Source organism: Protomyctophum bolini (genome assembly GCF_963924005.1).
Source record: "Protomyctophum bolini genome assembly, chromosome: 16".
NCBI classification, from domain to species: Eukaryota; Metazoa; Chordata; class Actinopteri; order Myctophiformes; family Myctophidae; genus Protomyctophum; species Protomyctophum bolini.
The window spans coordinates 36,190,837-36,215,544 of NC_137877.1; the positions used below are offsets into that span (position 1 = coordinate 36,190,837).

At 42.5% G+C, this 24,708-nt stretch overlaps 2 protein-coding genes across 2 annotated transcripts; both read left to right on the plus strand.

Moving 5' to 3' along the window:
* The first annotated feature begins 119 nt into the window (after positions 1-119).
* On the plus strand, positions 120-12,768 carry ormdl1 (ORMDL sphingolipid biosynthesis regulator 1). Its single transcript, XM_080785327.1, has 5 exons — positions 120-215; positions 6,761-6,845; positions 7,850-8,032; positions 9,498-9,649; positions 10,233-12,768. The coding sequence occupies exons 3-5, from the start codon at positions 7,859-7,861 to the stop codon at positions 10,366-10,368; spliced, it is 462 nt and encodes a 153-aa protein (XP_080641453.1). The 5' UTR covers positions 120-215; positions 6,761-6,845; positions 7,850-7,858; the 3' UTR covers positions 10,369-12,768.
* A 9,148-nt stretch (positions 12,769-21,916) lies between these two features.
* akap19 (A-kinase anchoring protein 19) lies at positions 21,917-22,328 on the plus strand. The gene has a single exon (XM_080785359.1). The coding sequence runs from the start codon at positions 22,053-22,055 to the stop codon at positions 22,317-22,319; it is 267 nt and encodes an 88-aa protein (XP_080641485.1). The 5' UTR covers positions 21,917-22,052; the 3' UTR covers positions 22,320-22,328.
* Positions 22,329-24,708: the final 2,380 nt, after the last annotated feature.

Here is a 24,708-nt window from a genome sequence, read left to right on the forward strand (position 1 = left end):
GAGCTTTTATTTTTTTACTACCTAATAATGTCAAACGTCTACTTCCGGTTTTTTGCGAGATGCTCCTCCTCCTCGATCTGCTGCGCCTGCGCGTGCGCACGCGCACACGCGTGCACACACACACATCATCATCAACATCAACAAGGATTCCGTGAGGAGTAGACAGACAGACGTGTGTTATTTTTGTCCAGACGATAATAATAATAACAGAACAGGTAAGTGTACGCTCTAATAATGTTTGATTTCACACGCACGCGCGCACACACACACACACACACACACACACACACACACAGACACACAGACACACACACACAGTCCAAACATTCCATGACACTGACACACATATATGTTGACTGTTGTGCAGTGCAGCTATAGCAATGTTATAATACTTGAAATATCAGTGGTTTTCAACCCTTTTCATATTAAGGTCCATTATGTATTCATAATTTGAGCACGTACGGACCATGATGACATTTAGCCTCTCAGACCCATTTGAGCCACGGACCACCATTTGATGACATTTTAGCCTCTCAGACCCATTGAGCACGGACCACCATTTGATGACATTTAGCCTCAGACCCATTTGAGCCACGGACCACCATTTGATGACATTTAGCCTCAGACCCATTTGAGCCACGGACCACCATTTGATGACATTTAGCCACGGACCACCATTTGATGACATTTTAGCCTCTCAGACACACAACTAAAGAACATTTTGTTGTCGTTGAATATAGGATTCTGTCCACGATTCCATGCTGTATTGATGTTGGTATAGTCTTATTCTTAAGTAATGCAGATGTTTAACAATAATTTAACTCTTTGAGAGGGTAAAAGGAAACCAAATGGACCCGTGAGCATCCATTTGCATGGTTTCATTTTACACTCTTGAGAGTTAAAGATCTATTCTAGTCCATTTGGTTTGGTTACCAACTCTCCATCATTTAGCTGCACTGGGAACCCCAGAGGACCACTGGTGCAGCTTGCATTCTAACTAATGCTCATAGAAGTGTATATGTGTACGTCTTTAAAATGTTCTGATGAATTGAACATGGAGGACCCTGATGTAAACAAGTCTTAGTGCTTTCTCATATGGTTTTATCTTCTAGAAGTTTTTGTATTGACCTGAGCTTTACTGTGAACTTATACCCATTCTACAATCAAACTCTGAATACACATTTCCAATCAATCAATCAATAATCTGCTGTTTGTTGTACTTCAGTGGACAACACATTTCATATTGAGGTCCATTATTTATTCTACATTTGATCCACAGACCACCGTTTGATGACATTTAGCCTCTCAGACCCAAAACTTGTCTTTTAGAATAGTGTTGTTTTGTCGTTGGATAATATTCTGTCCACATTTCCACGCTATATTGATGTTGGTACCCAATTAGGAGAGATAACAGGCAAACGTTCAACAAAATGACTTTCTTGCAAATTAAGTAATGCAGATGTTAAACAATAATTTAACTCATGGTGGTCCTCCAATTCCAGAGAGAGAGAGAATTTACAATGTAGGCATTTAGCAGACACTCTTAATCCAGAGCGATTTACTTACATTACGGCAAGAAGAAAAATCATGGCAATACATCACATACATAAAAAGTAATATTCAAGAAACATGCGTAAGCTAAGAACCTAACAGTGGGATCTCTATAATGACACTCACACTATACATATATACTATACTATACTTAGTGCTATGACTACATACAATGCCATTCTAGTGCTGTCTACATCACATAGATGTAGACAGCACTACACACACAAGTCTGTATAAAATGCTATCTAAGTCTACAAAAGTGCTATCTAAGGGGCTAAAGAGAGAGAGAGAGACATGGATATCTAGGTTATGATCCAGTCTTCATGTATGGCTATAGGGTTTGATGAGGTCAGTGTCTTGATCTTCATAGAGAAGGCCATTATATGGAGCGTGTCACTAGGCGTGAAGGACTGACGACCGTCATGACCATATAAGGAGGTGTGACGGACTGACTGACTGACTGACTGACAGATTGTGCAGGTTTTCATCCTTTCATAGTAATTAAACCTTTTTGGTTTTGTTTTGAGAAAGCTTTCAGCCAGATAAAATAATGTGTTCCTGGAACACATCATCATGACGTAAAATAGACACGGTGACGTGAAATTTATTGTCAGTGGGAATTCAAAGGACGACCGCTTTTCAACCTATCTTCATATAATTGGTCCTCACTAATGTTCATGATAAAATGCCAATATTTATTTTTCCTACTCGGTCTGTGTCTCATAGGAGGGCTGTGGGCAGTTCAGAAACCCGTCCACCAGTGACATCATCGTTAGACAGATGTTTTTTTAAACAAGACTTTTTTGAAAATATATTTAGATTTGTATTATCAGCCAGGAAGTCTGGCGTGGCATTGTGAAATCCATGATCTCGACCGCGGTCAAAAAATGATGATGATTTATTTTAGTATCCCCCCCCCCTCCTGGAGCCAAGCTATGGCAGCTGCCATAGCTTGCCATAGCCATTTGACGCCACTGCGCTTGGCCACCTTTTTATTTTTGTATGTGTTTTTGGTCAGTCAGGGCTGATGTTGTGCGGGAGTTCAGACTGATCCAGACCGTACAGAATAACCGGAAGCTTGCATAGCGTCTTGAAGTCTAAGATGTAAAGGTCATTATTGAGTCTGACTACTTTGCACCAAAGTCCCCCAAAGACGATGACACGATTTCCCACCATGCAACAGCAGCCGAAAACTACAATGAACGGGTCATCGTCGTTCACATTGAGCTTAACCTCCTTCCAGGAGACGTCTTTGGATTGAATTTCCACGCATCATTTAAGTTCCGAAGAGTGTCATCCTCACCCCAGTGGCCACCACCAAATATGTACAGCTCTCCATTGTAGACAAATGCTGAATGACCCTGGCGTCCTTTCGGAAGAAGCTGTGCTGGAGCAGTATTTAGCCAGACAAATGCATTACACTCCAATGACACTATGGTGAAAATAATGGTGTTTTAATGACGCCACATGCACGCTCGCAGAACACAGAACAGCTGATATGCCTATTGTTAAATAGTGTATGATATTTGAGAACGGATTAATCATGTTGTGCTGATTAGAGTTTTGTCATTATTGGCTTAGGAATGGATAAAAAAGGGCAGGTATACCATGCCTGTAATTTTTAACATCATGCCGTTATTGTTGTGGAGAGCCAAACATTTTCTGAGGTGGTACTTCAGTATGAAAAGGTTTTGGGAACCAATGAACTCTATCTGACAGAGTTACAGTAAAACCACTGGTCTATCTCTGACAGACTTACAGCAAAAGTCACGATGACACAACAGTGAACTTTGAATCCCAAATAGTCACGTTCACAGAACGGGCCCCCGGGCTAGACAAAATGTCAGGGGCCCCCTGGGCTGCGCGGTGCATTTTTCTAGGCCGCACAGCCCGGAAATAAAATGTCGCATTTTGTTTTAATTTCACTGTAATTGTGGGGTACTCAGCCCCCCCAAAAGAGAAAGGCAGACAGACAACTAGTCGACATTGGCAGGGGTTTCCACAGCTACCCCACAACACAGCGTCACTGTCTGCAGTGCAGACAGCAGAGCAGAAGCTCTCAATGTTTTAACCATAATACTAAATATGCAATAACTAAACATAAATCTCAGTTGAATTGGATTGCAATACTTTACAATTTCAAAATATTAAAAAGGGCCCCCGGGCTGCAGCCCACCCTATCCCAATGGTAAATCCGCCTATGGTGGCCGGTAGAGCAGCTGGATGGGAACATATTTATAGGTGTAAAACAGTTTTTGTGTTTTGGGAACCCCTTTTGGTGTTTTAAGCATTATGTTATATTTCAGCTATTGAAAAATAGCAGATCTACAAGCTCATTGCGTGGCACTGAGTGCCGCGCTATGAACTTGTAGGTCTGCTATTTTTGAAAAATCGTGAAAAATATGCCTCTAATCTTTGAATATATATGCTTTCAGAGTTTCAGTTTTTAATTCAAATCTTTGCTTCTGGAGGGTCCCCTGGAACTACATATTTTCAGATGGGGGTCGGCGGCATATTACATAACATTTTTGGGGTCCTTGACATGAAATATTGAGAACCACTGATATAGAAACATGAGGTTTTTCAGAAAAAAATACATAATTTAAAAAATGTTGACGTCAGGTCTATAAATAGGTTAATTTGTATTTATTTTGCATTATCTTATCACATTTAGCACTATGTACTGGTATTACTCTCTCGATTGTTTTTTATGTATTTTCCTTGGTGCCACACTTTGGAAACCCTGCGTTTGTATATTATACATATACGTTGGACTGGATTTCTGTTATCAGGAAGAGGAAAAAGAAAAGAAAAATAATGAATCAAACAGTAAACAGAAATGAGGTCATGATGGATATAAGGCAGTATTTACACGAGTTCGGACGCAAGGGTGCAGGTCCAGTTTTCTGGAAAAACCTCATGTTTCTAGGTCAGTGGTTCTCAAACTTGTTCAGAATTATCTGTATTTGGTCACGGACCCCCATCTGAAAATATGTAGTTCCAGGGACCCTAGACAAATATTTGCTGTGAAAGAATATATATATATATAATCATGAAACTGTGGCGCAAATCATATGTATATATATATGATTTGCGCCACAGTTTCATGATTTGTCAAATGTTTTGAATATATTCTTTCAGAGCGAACGATTTTAACTCAAATCTTTGCTTCTGGGGGGGGGGGTCCCTGGAACAACATATTTTCAGATGGGGGGGTCGGCGGCCTATTACATATACTTTTTGGGGGTCCTTGACATGAAATATTGAGCACCACTGTTATAGAAACATGGGTATTTCAGAAAACTGTCGTGGTTTAGAAGACATTTTTTAAATGTCGACGTCAGGCCTGAAAGGGTTCAACACAAAGACGGTGTTGGCACTGTGGTTGGTGGTGCACATATACACATACGAGCAGCGGCGGCTAAACTATGTGTGCACGAGATTAGATCGGTGCCCGTGATGTTCTACCCAAGCTGAAACAAATTAGTTCAACACAAAATGTTCCAAGTTCAGGAGACTTCGGGGGAAAAAAAGCTATTCTCCTGAATGCTGCCTTCCGGCATGGCATGGAAAGGAGAGGAGTGGCATTTTGCATTTATTTTTCACCGTGCAGTAAACGCTGCATTCGTGGTCTGGGAAAGGGCAGTTGTTTTACAGACGAGTAAAAGGGCAGGGGCTGAAGCCCCCTTTGATGTCTATGTGTGCACGACACGTGTGTATAAATCTTTGAATGTGTATTCTTTCACAGTGGACGTTTTTTAACTCATTGCGAACGCACTGAGCACTTACTATGAGACCTAGCAGATCATGTCTGTGTGTCTGTCTGTCTGTCTGTCTGTCTGTCCCGCTATCCAAAAATGGAGTGTGTTGCATCAGCAATCACTCGGCTCCTATTATGGGCACAAAAGGGGCCAGGTCCACTCAGCTCCATATATGGGCACAAAAGGGACTGTTTTCACTAATTTCACAGTACTACACAGTTCTCACTAATTCGTAATTTATTCTAATTGTTATTGCAATTTACGATCTGCGTTCGCTTCCCGCGTTCGCGCGTCTTACTCGTATCTTTGCTTCTGGGAGGGGTGCCTGGAAGAACATATTTTCAGATATGGGGGGTCGGCGGCCAATTTCAAATAATTTTGGGGGTCCTTGACATGAAACAGTTCTGAGCACCACATTGATGTGCTTTTTTGTCATGGATTATTTAGAAGACATTTCAGTAGAATCTGGTCTCTCAGGTCTTAGCGGGTCGTCAGACTCTTTGGCACGCAGCCAGCTGTTATCTGGACAGATTGTCGTACAGACAATCTGCTCAGACATGTAGGGAATGCTCCAGACAGCGCGTGTGTGTGTGTGTGTGTGTGTGTGTGCGCATGTGCGTTGATCATGGACATTCTTCCTATTTAATTTCCAGAATCATTCTCAGATTAATTATTTTGAAAATAATTGCGATTAGCGATTTCATTATTTTTCTTATTTTTCGGGGGGGGGGGGGGGGGGCTTTAGGTTTTGTAGCAGATATGACAAGTACTGTACTGTTACTGTACTACAGTTACTGTAAAAATACATGGCTGACGGTGACCTGTGCCAATAATCACAATAAAGAATATTTAATTACTTTTAATTCAATGGTGGAAATCCACAGCTCAGCTCAATAAGAAGTGTGAGCTTTTCGATAGTTATGCTATTTCCTCAATTGTCTTTAAATCTATGAGCATTTTCAACACATGGATTTATTAGTTATACAGATTAAACCTTTTTCATGATTATGCAAAAATGATAATAATTGTGACCCAGCTGTTTTCTGTCCAGTGTTGTTTTCGTCGACAAAAACCAAGACGAAAAATGTTTGTCGACTACTTTTTTTCACTGACGAATTTGTCAACAAATAAAAACTAGACTAAATGTTAGGAAGGGACTAGTGGACAAGAGGTCCACTATAAGTCATTTTACACTTGTTGCATGCTGAAAATAGCCAAGCTACAAGCTCACAACGCGTCACCCTGCGACACGTTGTGAGCTTGTAGATCGGCTATTTTCAGCAAGTGCAAAATTACGACAGCATACACTAACAATATTAAACATTCCAGGTGACTAAAATGTGACTGAAGCTAAATATAAACTATTGAAGAGACTAAAACTAAAAAAAGCCAAAAACAACACTGTTTCTGTAAAGCTGGTCTATAAACGTGTCTTTGTGTCCACACAGCGTGGCGTGCCAGAGGGCAAAGGTCAACCACAGGACAGCCCAGCAGCGGAGCCGCGTTTGAGCTTATCATTCCTGGAGTGGCGAGGTAAGGGTTAAGGTGCAACCGCACTACACCACCAAATTGATCCAAAATGCCGCAGCTCGCTTGGTCTTCAACCAGCCAAAATGTTCACACGTCTCTCCCCTTCTCCGCTCCCTCCATTGGCTCCCGGTCGCTGCCCGCACAGAGTACAAAACTCTGATGCTGTCATTCAAAGCAACCAAAGGTGTGGCTCCCCCATATCTTGCAAGTATGATTGAACCCTACAAGACCTCCCGTGCACTAGCTCAGATCAGCCAACGCAGGGAAGCAGGAAGTAGTAGTAACAACACTCCACACGTCCCAAACTCTTCTCCCTTCTGGCTCCAAAACTATGGAATGCACTTCTCCATTGCAGTCAGAACTGCAGACTCACTCCCAATCTTCCGCCGGAGTCTGAAAACCCACCTCTTCATGACTCCATCTTAACCCGTAGCACTTGCCCTAGCCTTCGACGACCTTATGTCGTATATATATATATATATATATATATATGCAAATGCTCAACTTATGTAACTTAGATAGCATTTTATGTAGACATGGCACTATATAATGTAGTATATAAATATATGCATAGTTTCATTATATAGATATTCCACTGTTACGTTATTAGCTTACGTATCATTCATGATAGCAATTCTGTATGTGATGTATATACATAAGTATTGTATGTGTAAGTATGTATTCATGATGCCGTGTTTTGTTCTTGCTTACTCTTAAGTCGCTCTGGAATAAGCTAAACGCCTAAATTGTACCACCATCACCACTACTTCATCTTCTAAAACGAACGAAAACCTAACCTTATTCCTAACCTTAAACCCATTTAGGCCTGAGGACGATTCTACAAATGCCTTCTAAATCCTGACAGTTTTCTGAAAAAACCTCATGTTTTCTATGTCAGTGGTTCTCCAACTATTTCATGTCAAGGACCCCTAGAATTATATGTATTTGGCCGCCCGAACCATTTTGGTATGTGTGTGTGTGTGCGTGTGCGTGCATCATGCGTGCAGGGCGGCATCATGAACGTGGGCGTGGCTCACAGCGAGGTCAACCCCAACACGCGCGTGATGAACGGCCGCGGCATCTGGCTGACGTACACCCTGGGCGTGGCCGTGCTTCACGTGGTGCTGCTCAGCATCCCCTTCTGCAGCGTGCCGCTCGTCTGGACGCTCACCAACGTCATCCACAACCTGGTACGTAGCGTATAGATGCTATGGACGCTCAACCAACACAATACACAACCTGGTACGTAGAGTATAGATGCTATGGACGCTCAACCAACACAATACACAACCTGGTACGTAGCGTATAGATGCTATGGACGCTCAACCAACACAATACACAACCTGGTACGTAGCGTATAGATGCTATGGACGCTCAACCAACACAATACACAACCTGGTACGTAGCGTATAGATGCTATGGACGTTCAACCAACACAATACACAACCTGGTACGTAGCGTATAGATGCTATGGACGCTCAACCAACACAATACACAACCTGGTACGTAGCGTATAGATGCTATGGACGCTCAACCAACACAATACACAACCTGGTACGTAGCGTATAGATGCTATGGACGCTCAACCAACACAATACACAACCTGGTACGTAGCGTATAGATGCTATGGACGCTCAACCAACACAATACACAACCTGGTACGTAGCGTATAGATGCTATGGACGCTCAACCAACACAATACACAACCTGGTACGTAGTATATAGATCAGGGGTGTGAAACTTGGATGACGGAGAGGGCCACTATATTTCCATAACTCACTCCCTAGGGCCATGTATTACTGTCGTAGCAAAAATAGCCGATCCACAAGCTCAAAACGCGTCGCACTGCGACGCGTTTTGAGCTTGTAGATCAGCTATTTTTGCCATACTCTGAAATAATACTACTCAGCAAGCTACTAATTTAGACTGTAAGTAATTAAAACTGGCGGCCATCTTGAAAATGTTGGAGTTCTGTGTTGCCCGAGGTTGATTGTCAAATAGGATCATAATGAAGGTCATCTGTGCCAAATCAATGTCATGCTTTCATCACCAACTATCTATCATGGTGGCTTCGTATTCGTAATGGCTGATTTTACACGTGGCTGCGTGCTGAAAATACTACGGGCCTTAGTCCTAAAAGGGTTAAATAGAGAAATCTGCACACGTGACATGATTTACTAGCGGTGTGAGAGCGTTGTTTTTGACAAAAGGCTGCTCACGTCTCACGCCTGCATGAAAACAGTCCCATTGTTTCATTCATTTTCCTCCACACACACACACACACACACACACACACACACACACACACACAATGCAACGTCTGTGTGCTCGCTTTATAGCATCGGCGTGAGCAATTTATCACTTCTACACATTCACGGGATTTTGCATTTAATTGCATTCGAACAAGAATGCGGTTTGTGCCACGTGGCTCTGTCAGAGGCAAGCCGTGTGTGTGTCTGTGCGTGCGAAACGTGTCCACAAGTCTAGTAGAATTTAAAAAAATAGATATTTTGAGGACAATGTTGTTCCATGTCCTCACAGTAGAGTAGTGATGGTATTTTTTTTTACCTACAACTAAGAGAAGATTCTGTGTGTGTGTGTGTGTGTGTGTGTGTGTGTGTGTGTGTGTGCGTGCACGTGTGCGCACGTGCGCAGGGTATGTATGTGTTCATGCATGCGGTTAAAGGGACTCCCTTCCAGACTCCGGACCAGGGTAAAGCTAGACTGCTGACTCACTGGGAACAGCTGGACTACGGAGTTCAGTTCACCTCGTCCAGGAAGTTCTTCACCATCTCCCCCATCATCCTGTACGTACAGTAATAACTAGAAAAGTTGCAATTTTGAAAAATTGCAGAAGTTTGGTTGCCATGAACCGTTGTAGAATGCAGCATTGACTACGGTGAAAGAAATGCAAATGCCACTCCTTTCCATGCCATTTAGAAGGGAGCATTTCAGGATAATTGCTTTTTTTCCCCCTACGAAGTCTCCTGAACTTGAGCGAATTTGTTTCTAAATCCATGTCGTACACTGAATCTCCACTAGCTAAAAGAATGCTGGGTTGTGCCCCCGAAAATATTATCGCTATTTCTGTCCAAAAGTGCCCTCTTACGGGATTTCAGCCCCTGGCCCTCTAATACTCTCTGCACGTCTCTGCATGTAGGATTTAGAATGTGGCGTCTGAGGTAGGGCATTAAGCAACTAGTCGACTATCCAACTAGTCGACTAGTAAATCCACTAGTCGACCTTGTTGGTACTAGTTGACTAGTTGATAAGAAAAAAAAGAAAGGGGGGGGGGGGGGTCGATTTTGTAGGCCTCAAGATCAGGTAGATTATAGTTATAGTCCCCAATGTACTGAGGTGATTGTTTCGTCTCCTCCGTCTCCTCCTCAGATACTTCCTGGCCAGCTTCTACACCAAATACGACACGACGCACTTTGTGATCAACACGGCGTCCCTGCTCAGCGTCCTCATCCCCAAGCTGCCCCAGCTGCACCGGGTGCGGATCTTTGGCATCAACAAGTATTAAAACAACCCCCAAGAGGCTGTGTGGGGCACCGAGGAACGACGCACAGGGGGCACAGAGGATGGGTGGGAAATTGACTATTTGGCTATTTTGTTCCAAAGTGTAAAATATATGTATGTATACAGGCAGACAGACAGATAGACAGAAAATGGTCTTAGGTAATGCTGTGGTTCCCAAACTTTTTCACTTCAAGGACCCCCAAATTGACACTAATTAGCCCGCAGACCCCCATTTGAAAAGATATGCCATGGGGACCGCCATAAGAGAAGATCTTTACGGCTCTAGCACTGATTCTCAACCCGTTTAATTTCAAGGACCCCCAGTTTGACATGCATTAGTCTACAGACCCCCCATTTAATGGCATTTCCATCTCTGGGACCCCCAATTTATATTGTAAAATCAATGTTAATTGAACTCTGAGTGTGTACAAATGGTTCCATTTGTACACTGTACAGTTACAGACCCATAAGGGTCGACTTGGTTCCAAACTATCATTTAGCTGGGGACCCCCTGGAACTCCCTCAAGGACCCCTGCACTTTGGGAACCACTGATGTAAACAATACATGATGAGAACACGCTTTAAAACATGATACATGATACAACATAGTGTAAAAATAGGTCTATTAATATTTCTATATTTGTAGTGTACAAATAGTTACCCATTCCACTGGTGCAAAAGCTGAGCCAACAGCACCCCCATGTGGACTTTGGTTTAACCGCACCGCTACTGCTATAAACCCTCTAGTGTGAGGCTATTCTGTCGTTTCATTTTACGCTCTCAAGAGTCACATTATTGTTAAACATCTGCATTACTTAATTTAGGAACAAGTCTCCACAATTTGAGTCTCATAATGAAGGACGCACCGTGCACCTGTTCCATCATGTATTCTCTACATTACTTGAGACCTTATTTTTTTACACGGGGTTGAAAGAAAATAGCCAATTTAACACGATGTGACCATGCTTTCTGTATCCTGTGCCACGTGGTAAAGTGTGTGTGTGTGTGTGTGTGTGTGTGTGTGTGTGTGTGTGTGTGTGTGTGTGTGTGTGTGTGCGTGTGTGCGTGCGTGCGTGCGTGCGCGCGCGCACTGAGTAAGAAGACTCAGGGCTCCATCTTGTGTCACCCATCCCTAAACTAATTTTGCCATTTTTTTACTATTTAAAAAAAACATTTAAAAATAGTTCAACTAGCCGATCTACATCGAAACATTGTGAGCTTGTAGATCGGCTATTTGATCTATTTTAAAATGTTTTTTCATAGTAGTAAAAAAATGGCAAATTTAGTTTAGGGATAAGGGGTGGCAAGATATAGAGCGTCGCAGTCCCGCCTTTTCATGACGACGCCAGGCCCAGGAAAATGCATTTTTCCCATAGACAAAAAGTATTTATTTAAAGACCTTTTAAGCGTCGTATGAAGCCAACTCGAGTCGTGACAAATCATGACAACAAACCATACAAATAATCACAAAGAAGAGAAACAACAAAGAAAGTGTTATTTTTCTCTTCTTTCCAATTATTTGTTCGGCCCAAAATGTTTTGTTTGTTGTCACAACTCCAGTTGGCTTTGTACGACGCTTAAAAGGTCTTTAAATAAATACTTTTTGAAATGTCTATGAGGAAAATGAACGGGGAATCATTTCCTGGGCTATGGCAGGGGGCGGGACTGCGACGCTCTATAGCCCCCCCGACCGATGTCAGAGAGTCCAAGACAACCAACCAAGTTTAGAACTAATAAGTATCATGCACGGCACAAGCAAACAAACAAGTACCCATAATGCAGTGTGTAACCATACGTTAAGCCCCATTGAACGATGTCCTCCTGTAATTGCGTGTTCAAAATTGTTCATGAAATGTACAGATATACCGGTGTAAAAATAGGCAATTCATGAACGACATACGATATCACTCGGTGTGTGTGTGTGTGTGTGTGTGTGTGTGTGTGTGTGTGTGTGTGTGTGTGTGTGTGTGTGTGTGTTTGTGTGCGCGCGCGTGCGCTAAGCCGTTTTGTACAGTGCGTGTAAATGTAATTGTTAGCGATAATTATTGTCAGCTGTGGATGTACAAGTATACGCGGAGATGCCGTTGACAGGAGAATGCCATAATAATGCATTGCTAACTTAAAAAAAAACAGTCAATATTTAAATGATGTTTGTTTTTTGGTTTGAAAAAGAACCCCCCCCCCCCCCCCTAGGCTGGCCTGGGGTCAGAGGTAACCTTTTATTTGTTGTTGTTTTTTTTTGTTTTTTGGGGTTTCTTTTCGTCCCTCCAGGTCCTCACATTGCTCGTGACACAAGGACTGAGTTCGGGGCCGAAGGTGGGCGGCCATGATGCTGATGTTTAAGTTTTAAAACGTGTTATTTTTAGCTTATTATATAGCTTACATAAAAGGATTTCTTTGCGAATACAGTTTTTGTTGTTTTGTTTTTGTTTGTTGTCCCTTTCTTTTTTTCACAGCACTACCCCTCTCTCTGTTTCTGGCGCCCCCTACTGGTATAAATAAGTCACATACTCGTGCTCATTTACACAGGTAGGTACACAGGTACACGGACATTGCTGGTTGTAGGAGTGGTTGCACCACTCAAAAATGTCATGTACAGTGAAAATGGAGTCATACTGTATGCCTTGTTCCAAGGTTGACCAGTTAAGCTCCATTAAAAAAAAAAAAAAATAGCAGATCTACAAGTTCCCACCGGATGGGGGGGGGGGGGACACGCGGCAAAGGCCGGCAGGCTCGGGACTCGAACCCGCGACACACCGTCCGGCTGGATTAGCGGCCTATAGGTGCCTGGACCGCTAATCCACATTAACATTTAATAAAAATGAAAGAATAAAGCATTTTTGGAAATGCCCCAAATAGTGTTGCAGTCCCGCCCCCTTCGGGGGCACCGGAAGACAATTTCCCATTCATTTTTCCATAGAAGTTTCAGAAAAGGTATTTATTTAAAAACCTGTAAGCCTCGGACAAAAGCCGGATGGTGACAAAACAATTTTTTTTGGGCAGAACAAATAATTAGAAGAAAAAACACCTTTTCTTCTTTCTAATTATCCTGCACAATATGTTTATGCATTTTTTTTTAATGTTTTTTGTCATGTGCTAATAAAGAAAGAAAGAAATACAACTGAAACAAAATCACCTGATTCTGAATCTGTCCAAATGGCCTCGAGTACCGTTTGTGGACAGCAGGTGGTGCTATTGTTTGTTCATGCCTGCGTGTGGCGGTGAGGCGAACCAGCTGTTACACCACAAGCAGTGACCTAACGAACGTTTATTTATTCTGGAGAAATGGGTACATGTGAACAGGTGACACGAAAAAAGTACAAAGACATGCACATCCAACCCAAACTTGGGCAGGTGCCGGTCATAAAAAAAGGTGACAAGAGTCAGGACTTTCTAATTCTTCATGTTTTAACATGGCATCTGATCTATAGTATTTTGTAAATAATAATAATAATAATAATAAATAAAGCAGTAGCACTATAGCGCCCTCTCGCGTCTCACAATCCCACAGGTCATCAATCTCGGTGTAAGGTAAAACTCCGTTCCAGTCTATTATTATTATCGTCCCAGCGTGACGTCACGCACGCGCACAGCAGTCAGTGTGACGCGCACGGAACGGCGGGGCAGTGTAGGCATATTGCGTGCGTGCGTGCGTGCGCGTGTGTGTGTGATCGGCTGGCAGACAGAACGCCTTTCCTCGGTTCCATTCAGTCGAGACTGACTCTATACAGATCAATGTTGAAACAATAAATAATATAATGTAATTTTACGGAGCATTCTCTGCAGCATAGCCTCTACATGCATGTAAATGCGACGCGTCGTTTGGAACAGAAACAATACCGGAATTGATATAATTAAATATAAGTATATAGTAGACTGACTGGCGCGCACGCGGAACGCATGCACGCACGTCCCACCCTGACCCAGCCGGAGAGAGGAAGGCGAGGACAGCATGTGTGTGACTGTGATGTGTGTGTGTCTGGCTGATGCTGCCTGCTGCCGTGCACGGTACGTGCGTGCTGCTATATATGAGGATGCATCATCGATGCTTCATTTAAGTTAAAGTTTGGGCGTTTTTAATTTTAACAAAGCATAGTTTGAAGTCATGGAGGACTTATTGGACCAGAAGAGGATGATGATCATGTGAAGATCATGGACCTATAGCTGCAGACCCACATGGATGGATATGAACACATGGACATAATATAATAATGAATATGGATAATGGATGTGACAGCTGTGACCAAACTTGACACACAGTAAGTCATTGAATATTTATTTTCATGCCATATGAATGAATTCAGGAATCATCTTCAAATTGACAAATTGGTTGTTCAGTTTAACCCACCAGTTTTGGAGATATGGCTTATAGGTCAGTAGCCTAATGTCTTGCAGAGAAAAACAGGCTTTTAAGGTTCACTTCTGTGGTCTCTAACGTTACACCTCTGTTTAAGCATTTATTTGATATTTACATGTCGATTTCAGCTCTGACATTTATTTCAGACATGCTCTAGTATAGAGTCTGCCTGTGCTATTAACTCATTTTGGATAAATAAATAAAAGAGTCACATGATGGATGGATGTGAACACATGCCATGGGCATATGGATAATGGATGGATCATTATTCAAATCAAATGTCATTGATGCATGGATAGGGGCGCTTTGATTGAACTGCCTTACTCAAAGTATACAACATTAATTGATTGATTTTTGAAGAATAGGTACATTTCAAGCGCAACTCAATACAAACACTGTTAACTGGACGACGCCATAAAGCTACACTTGTTTTAAGGTAACGGTATAGCTTTTCCACCTCGCCCCACTACTCTACCTATAGCTGTAAATAACAAACATAAATTCATGTTGGTGATTATATAAAAGGTATTGTATTCATTTATAATTGTTAAGTTCACTCTGTATGCCCATGGGCATATATAATAGCATCATGATGCCATTACAAAACATGGGCTACATAATGGAAGAAATGTGTTTAATAAAACAAAATGTAACTGCTATAAGGTCCTAAATTAACTTAATTAAGCAGTCACCGTCTCTGTCTCATGTTCTTCTTTAATTGATCTTACAGAGTACAGAGATCGACTACTGTAGGCTACAATCAAATAAATCAAGATCATTTCAGATGTCACGGAGGGAGGGAAATACTAAATTAACTGTTAACTACATTAACACTTTTCGCGGGGGCGAGTTGGTAAAGGGGCCAGTCGTCTGGTGTTCGTTTATACAATAAAGGGTCCGTTTTGTCCACGGTGGACCCTTATAGATCTTAAACGCTCTCAAGAGTTAAAAATAGAAAAAGAACCACCGCTCATCCGCTGAAAAAACTTAAGAGAGGTGCTGGAGCCACAAAGGGAACATTAGAAAAAATAAAGGGAAGCACACGCTCTCAAGAGTTAAATTATTGTAAAACACCTGTATTAGCTACTTAATTTACAAGACGTCTACAAAATTAGAGAATGTAGAAGGATTGTTATTTTCGATCGTTTGCCACGAAAAGCATGAAATTGTGGACAAAATCTTAACCAACGACAACAAAATATTCTTTAGTTTTTGGGTCTGTGTGGCTAAATGTCATCAAATGGTGGTCCTAGCTAGAATAATAATGGGCCTTGATATGAAAAGTATAGCCGAAAGGGAAATTCTTGGCCGAAACCGAATACCGAATATAGGAAACATTTGGCCGAAAACCGAATACCGAATACCGAATATGATTAATATATATTTTTCCTACCACCCAGCTAACATGTCTATCTGGGCTATGGTCATGGGTTAGCCCATATGGGCTTACTGTACGTGGGTTTCTAACTGGGTCTTAGGTGGTATCCAAATGGGCCATTTTATTTCAGAACCATGTGCGCCACCTGTGTTTGCCTATATGGGTTTGAACTGGGATCTGATTGGGCCTTAAGTGGGTACTTCAAGTAGCACAACAAAGCTGTGGTCTAGTAACTTGCAGCTAGCTCAATCTGATGACAGACTGTCCTCGTGATCCACAGGTCCAGGGTTAAAATCCAGCATTAGTCTTTACTGTGACACTTAGCTTTTCTGTGCTACTTGATGTCAGTGTTAAAAGTAGTGTTGTAGTAACCGGATGTTAGGTCAGTGTGATGGGTGCTGTCCTCATGATGCACAGCTCCAGGATTCAAAATATTGCCTGTACTTTTACTCCACTACTACAATTATTAGACAACTTTAGTGTGATTATTATTATTAGAAGACATACGTTGACCACTTCAACGGCCATTTGAAAACAGCAGATCTACACACTGTAGCTGTCATATCAGATCTACAAGCTCACAGCGTGGCAGATCTACAAGCTCACAGTGTGGCAGATCTACAAGCTCACTGTAGCGTTGCAGGTCTGCAAGCTCACAGCGTGTCAGATCTACAAGCTCACAGTGTGGCAGATCTACAAGCTCACAGCGTGTCAGATCTACAAGCTCACAACGTGGCAGATATACAAGCTCACTGTAGCGTTGCAGATCTGCAAGCTCACAGTGTGTCAGATCTACAAGCTCAGTGTGGCAGATCTACAAGCTCAGTGTGGCAGATCTACAAGCTCACAACGTGGCAGACCCTCCGGACAGACACGCCTAGGTCTGCTATACGCGACATCATGTATGACTCAGCCTTGACAGACAACATAACAACAGAGAAGATAAGCAGTGTGTGTGAGAGAGAGAGAGAGAGAGAGAGAGAGAAAGATATATAGAGCCAGATAAGCAGTGAGTGAGAGAGAGAGAGATTTCACACTGACCTGCCTGCCCGTGCACTGAATCCTAAAACTGTGCGTGCGTGCGTGCACGCGGGCGTGTGTGTGTGTGTGCATGCGTGAGGACAATCATAGGTCACGGTAGGCCTGTGGTTGTTATGGTGAAGGTTTAACAGTAGGGTGACACGTGCACGTGCACGCTCGCGCGCGCACACACACACACACACACACGCACACAATCCTCTCACACCATCTGCTATAGTTTGCCCATGCATGGAAAATAAATCAGTGAAATCCTCTCTCTCTCTAGGGCCGGATCTAGCCTGCACCACTACTTGGGCAGGTAGAATATTAGGGGGTGCCCCCAAAATGCATAGAAAACTATGCTATCATCATATCAGTTCATCTCCATCTATCTACACTACCCTCTGCATTAACCCGGGCTTGGTACCGGCACAAATAGGACACCTCTGTGCAGATATCAACAGCAGCTGCTCTGTCCTCTGTAACCTCTGACAGGATACTCATAATAGCATCCTGATTCTCCACAAGGCACTTGGTCACACCATGGTGACTTGTCCACCTGATCTCCAACAGTCGTTTAAGGGAGGGGACATCATAGTTCTGTGACACATAATGACGGTGAAAGAATGAGTGCAGTGATCCAAAAATGTTTTTGCACATGGCTCTGCTTGCATTGCATGCATGGACCACTGCTAAGTGCAGCTGGTGGTTATAGCTATAAGGAATATCCTTCCCTACCTTTTTTTGCAATAAGGCCTGAACCCCACCCCTGATCCCACTCATGACAAGCTCCATCATAGCACTGACTGATAATTTCAGGTGCACTATAGCCTGAGTCAGAAAGATGCTCAAGAATTTGGGTGGTAATAAATTCAGCATTTAACTGACTGAGGTCAAGCAGACCAATCAGGTGTTCCTCTGGAATGCCTTTACAGACAAATCTAACCATGACTGATAGATTCTCCACATTGCATCTGTCCATATAGTCCCATCACTTTTAATGCAAAAGCCAGCATAATCTGCTTTGTCATAATTTAATAACATTTTAGCCAGTGTGTCAATCATTTCGTTTTGTATGTTGTGAGAGGTGTATTTTGCATTTGGTGGGATGTTTGTTTATTTCGTTAAATTTGGGGTCCTTTGCCAGTGTGTAGTCAACCATTTAAAAAAAAATAGTCCTGCAGAGAAATCCTGTCCATCATTTGAGCTGTCCTCACTGCCACGAAGTGGAAGTTCATTTACTGCTAGGTCGGAACTGAACTACTTCTCCAATTGTTTTGATATATCTATTTTTGGTTTCCCCTGTGGCCTCTCTTTGGGACATTTAATTTCATTGTATGTGGCATTGGCTTGATGCGTACTTTGTGAGTCCCTTGTCCTTTTCCAATTATTAAATCCTTGTTTTGTAAAAACCAAATCCCTGTCATTGTTCCCCCCAAATGTGCGACATGGGAAACAAAAGCACGCATCAATCAACCTTTGACGAATATTCCAGCCATGGTCTCCCACGATACCAGCCCGGTGTTCAAGCCTATGTTTACATCATCTGCAACGGTCACTGCTGGGCTGGGAACAACGGGGCAGCAGCTGCGGTGCTTGTGCAACTAGAAAAACTACTGGTACTGGCTTGGGGCCGGGGGTTAAAGTCTGTGGAGAGTCGAGTACCACCCGACGAGGGTTGTAATTCTATCTCTGCTGTAAAGTGTGGACTCTCCCGACTGGCTGGAGCTGCTGCTAATCCCCTAGCTTCGCTGCTACTGCTATAGTGCTAGGTTTAGCTTTAGCAACCAAAAATGTGCGCATAGTCGGTTGGTTCACTTCAAATTTCAAAAGAGAGAGCGATAGAGAGACAGAGAGAGAACAAGAACAAGTAGAAAGTTGGATAATGAGTAACCAAATAATTTCAATGACAAACGGCGGAAGAAAACTGTAGCTCAGAAGCTGACAAACAGCGTGACGGTGTGTGCTGTGTGGACCGGCGTGTGTAAACAAGCGAGTGAAGCGACTGGCCACTCCCTCCTTGCACCTCCTAACCAATCAGTAACTACTTTGAATGAGGGACGTTACGGTTGACAAATAAAGAAATGTTTACATGTGGTAAAATGTGAAATGTATAGTAAACATTAAACATACTGTACTGTTATATTATACATGGCATGCGTATCGCATGTATAATATAACAGTACATTTCCCACTCTTGTCCAGAGCACGAGCACACACAAATACATTTTAAATGTTGTAGCACAAATTTGTAGCACTGCGTGTGTACTCAACTCACCCAATACTTGGAGTCAGGTATAATGTCCTCTACTAGTCCTCTCAGTAAACATATCTTCACTTTTCCCTCGAGATTCACATGAACAACGTTCTTTGTGTCAGCGACGAGGAGCTGAAGTGACTGCATGCTGGACTGAAAATATGAAAACGTCCTTTGAGAACGGGGGCACACATTATTGACAGGTGCGTGCGTTGTGATTGGTGTAATTGATCACACCACCTGCCAATTGTGTGCACCATACATTTGTGCTTCCCAGTTCTATACACTCATTCCGGGACCCTCGCTAGAGAGAATGTCGTCCGTGGGCAGCTCGAGGAAAAGTGGAGATATTTTACTAAATACAGGTTTTCTCCCAGTACTTTTAAATGGATATGAAACAAGTCTCCAAAACGACTCCAAGTCTTATGCTAGGGGTGTAACGATATAGATATAATTTCAAGAATCGAAGTATATCGAAATGAAAACGGCAACATTGACTTTGTATCGATCGTATCGTTTTGCAAAGCAAATAATCAGTATCGAATCGTTTTGCCATGAAAATAATCGGATCGTATCGGATCGCCATAATGAACCAATATCGTCCATGTATCATATCGTCGACCATGTATCGCGATACGTATCGTATCACCAGTGCCGTATCCAGGGAATAATCAGCAGGGGGGCATTCATATTTCCAAGGGGGGCACTTGATTTTTCAAGTTCACATCCATATATAGCAATTAAGCTCTCACATTGGGCTATACAATAAAACAACACAAAAGGCTTGGAGAAGGGCTACAAGTATAGGTTCCAATTATACACCAAAACAAATAATATAGCCTAATTATTGTAGCCAACAGAACAAACAAACATAGCCTATATACTGTCATGTGGAAACACGATCGCATCGCACCAACAACACAATGAACACAATGAGCATCTCCACGGCGGGAGGAAAGTAGAAAAAAAAGACTATAGCCTATGCACCAACCATTAATCACCAACAAATAGTTGAGCATTTAGGCTTATAGTGTCTTTTATATGTCGCCATCTCCACGGTAGGGGAATATGAGTAAAAGTTTATGCACCAACCAAAAACAACAAGTCTATATAGTGTATTTATGTCGGGAGGCAAAGGGGGGGGATCTGCGCGTCTGCAGATTGCGCGTTTGCCATTATGAAGGCTACTTGGGTATTTGTCCCGTTTTACCTGATTCGGTGACGGTGTGCCAGAACCAAGAACCTCTGGTGGAGAAGCATGCGGTGGTGGTGGAGGTCCGAAAGTTGAGCTGCTGCTGTGGAAGTTGCTACAGTCAGCAGCCCTCTGCCTCACTGGAATAATGCTATCCGACACTCGCGAACCCCCAGTAATGTGATCCGACGACCGAATTTCGTTGTGCATTTAGTAGTGCTCGGTGCTTTAACGACTCCCCGCAATATTAACAACAACAGGCGACATGGTGTTGGTTTCAGTATCGTCATCAGTCTGCCTTTCTGAAGGTGCTGGTGGGTTTATAGAGTTTGGTGTTTTGGCTTTGAGCCAGTTCCTAATATCCATGATTCAATTTTACCGGTTTGGGTTTGTTTTCACTGTGACTGAATGACGTAGCTTTTGGTGCGCTGCATCAAAACGAATCCGACTAGGTGCACCGACTAGGTGCCAGTGTACTTTTTATTATTGCATTTCTATTACTATGAATTAATTAGAAAATGTAAATTTATTATAAACACAAAGAACATGAAAATAACACATTATATATATTTTAAACCTGTAAAACATTAAAAATAATGGTGGGGTAGGGTTCTGGACTGGGGGGGCACAAAGTCTATCTGGGGGGGCAGTGCCCCCTAGTGCCCCCCCGTAGAAACGGCACTGCGTATCACTGTTAAATTGTATCATTACACCCCTATTAAATGCCTATATGCGGTCAGTCTGCTCAGTGGACAGATCTATATGGCGTAGACTCAGTAATTGATGAATAGATTGTAAGATCACTGGCATTCTAGGGCTAACAAGTTAACAGAAGTCCATCGATCGGCATGCAGATACTTTCTCAATAGACCGGGCCGGGGGCCGTCTATTTGCTGAATAGCATATCACATTTTAATTCAGATTCTTGATTTGATTTTAAAACGTTTTAGATGTTTCAAGTAATCATCGAGCCATAAGATTGATCCCTAGTTTAGCACAAAGAAAGACGTGATGATGGCTAGTAGCCGTTTAAAATCAATCAATCAATCAATAAATAAATAACACAGGGTATAGCTTTCACTTAAATAAAGATAATACAGAATAACACAAGGTTTAATGTCTAGCCCTGCGTTATGAATAGGGAGAAAACTGACCAGGGCAAGAATGCATGTGATTGACAGCATCTCTCTCTCTCTCTCTCTCTCTCTCTCTCTCAGATGACTCCAGTTGAGGACATGCACTTTCAGATCAGGACGGAGCCCACAACAGCCTGCAGACACATAACTAGAACACGCACACACACACTGTAACTGACACATACACACACTCACGCTCGCACACACACACACACACTGTAACTGACACTCACGCACGCACCCAGCCAGTGGACGACGAACGACACGCCGTTATCATCCGATTGGCTGCAGGAGGAACTCCACCCCCTCTGACCTCCGACCTCCATCGATGCCCCGCCCCCCGGCGTTATGGGGTGTGTCAAATCCAAACGCGCGACGGAGGCGTCGTCTCAGAACTCAGAGGAGGCGGGGCTACGGAACAGTGGACGGGGCGACGAGAAGGCGGGGGCCCCCCCGGAGGAGGGGGCGGAGTCACCTCAGGCGAGCCCCGCCCCCCTCCTGACGCAGTACGCCCAGCGGCTCGCCGAGGAGATCGTGGAGCGAGCCGTGCAGCAGTGGGCGGAGCTACAGAACCGATACAGCGACATCCCTTATATAGAGTGTGATGTGCCATGAGAGGAGAGGAGAGGAGAGGAGACATGGAGTTCAATACAGCTAGAGAGAGGAGAGGAGAGGAGAGAGGTCGATATAATTAAGTCGATTCGTCTCTCTGGGAAAAATAAGCCATTTTAGTATGAAACTCTTATAGGAATATTGTGGCGATCGAATCCAAAAGAGGGTATGCACATTCATAAAGTGAATGCGGCAAATCGAGTGGCAAAGCGTATTTAACATTATTTAATGCAGATTTAAATCAGATTTTCTGCGTGGATGAATGGGCTGTCAATCGGATAGGACCCTTTCTGTGTGGATGTATGGGCTGTCAGTCAGATAGGACCTTTTCTGTTTGGATGTATGGGCTGTCAATCAGATAGGACCTTTCTGTGTGGATGTATGGGCTGTCAATCAGATAGGACCTTTTCTGTGTGGATGTATGCACATGGGCTGTCAATCAGATAGGACCTTTTCTGTGTGGATATGGGCTGTCACGTTCACTCTCCCATTGAAATGATAGACTCCAACATTATCCCATTGAAATGATAGACTCCAACATTCTCCCATTGAAATGATAGACTCCAACATTCTCCCATTGAAATGAATGGACTCCAAGCTGTTTCCATTGAAATGAATGGACTCCAAGCTGTTTCCATTGAAATGAATGGACTCCAACTTCACTTCACGCAGATTACGGGGCGTAATCCCAAAATGACGAGTCTCGCTACTGTGTTTCCGCCATTGGTTGTGTGGTTGAAAAAGGATGGATAAATGACCTTTGGTATCTCCTCGATCTTCAAGTCCAATGTGTGTGTGTGCGTGTGTGTGTGCATGTGCATGCGTGCGTGCATGCATGCGTGCGTGCTCAGATTTGTGTCATTGTCCGGTACTGGGACACATGTTCCTTGTTTGATATGTGTTGTTTGATATAATGTCACAATTTAAAAACAACTTTAAAACACATTAAATACAATATTCAAACTGACTGAACAGCGTGTCTGGGAATAGGGGCGTAACGATACATTCTAACAGCGATACGATACATGGTTGACGATACCCATGCAGCCTTTTGTTGTAGTGCCCCAACAACCACGTGGAATGACTTACTGCCTTAACCCATTTAGGCCTGACATTGAAATTTAATTTAATTTAAACCTCATGTTTCTATATCAGTGGTTCTCAATATTTCATGTCAAGGACCCCAAAAATTATATGTAACTGGCCGCCGACCCCCATCTGAAAATATGTTGTTCCAGAGGACCCTCCCAGAAGCAACGATTTGAGAGACTCAAACTATGTATAATCTTTGAATATATATTCAAAGATTTGAGGCACATTTTCACAATTATTCAAAAATAGCAGACCTACATAGCAGATCTACAAGCTCAGCGCGGCAAAAGGGGTTCCCGGCCAAAATTAAAGATCTGCTCTCACATTACATACGGTCAATTTAAATCTTTGATTGCAGTCTTATACCCCCAAGTGTCTGCAACTGTTTTTAAACATCATACAGTGAGGAAAGGTTGCTGTTCTGTTTTTGTTCTCTTTTGTTTTGTTTATTGTGTTGAAAATGTTGTATTATGTTGTACTGTATCTCGACGACACTGCGACTGAGGGAAACCCTCAATGTAATAAATAAAAGTTTGAATGAATGAATGAACGATACATGGACGATATTGGTCATAATGGCGATACGATACGATTCAATGATTTGAAATCGATACAGTAAATATTTAGCAAATAAATTAAATCTGTGTGAAACTGTGTGTATGGATAGTGCAGTTTGTTTTTGAAAGGAAACAGGTATGATGTGGATGTAAATAAACTGTGGACAAACCTGCACCATGACATAAACACAGAGGATACACGCTAGCCGGCTAGCCCCTCGTATGTTCAGCTATTAGTGTAGATCTACGTCCTACACACGTTCCCTAAACTAGCCAATCTACATCGACATGTTATTAGCTTGCAGATCGGCTATTTGTACTATTTTAAAATGTTTTAAAATAGTAAAAATGGCAAATAAGTTTAGGGATAAGGGGTAAGGGGTGGCAAGATATAGGGCATAGTGTCTATTTTACGTCATGATGATTGTACGATGATAAGAGCGTCCCTCACTTCACATGAGTGTGATTTATTATTTTTTTACTCGATACATAGGAGCGATATTTAAGCGATATACATTTTAGCGATACATATACACTATACTCTGTTAAGTAAAAGGCTTAATTGGGTTCAAAATGTGACTTGAGTAACAGTACCAAATAAAAAACGTATATATATTTTTAAAGCTGATCCGCATATCTGCACATTACAATCTATATAATCTCCATAATGATCTGCAAATAAACTAAAGCCATCATTATTGTAGTGGAGGGGAAAAAAGATGAAAAGTTCAGTTTGTAAATAC

What these genes read in the sequence shown, in the direction of transcription:
- ormdl1 (XM_080785327.1), top strand. Translation starts at nt 7,859, where the DNA reads ATGAACGTGGGCGTGGCTCACAGCGAGGTCAACCCCAACACGCGCGTG. An exon ending in CCAACGTCATCCACAACCTG is followed by an intron (nt 8,033 to 9,497) that starts GTACGTAGCGTA and finishes GCACGTGCGCAG; the next exon opens with GGTATGTATGTGTTCATGCA. An exon ending in ACCATCTCCCCCATCATCCT is followed by an intron (nt 9,650 to 10,232) that starts GTACGTACAGTA and finishes TCTCCTCCTCAG; the next exon opens with ATACTTCCTGGCCAGCTTCT.
- akap19 (XM_080785359.1), top strand. Translation starts at nt 22,053, where the DNA reads ATGGGGTGTGTCAAATCCAAACGCGCGACGGAGGCGTCGTCTCAGAAC.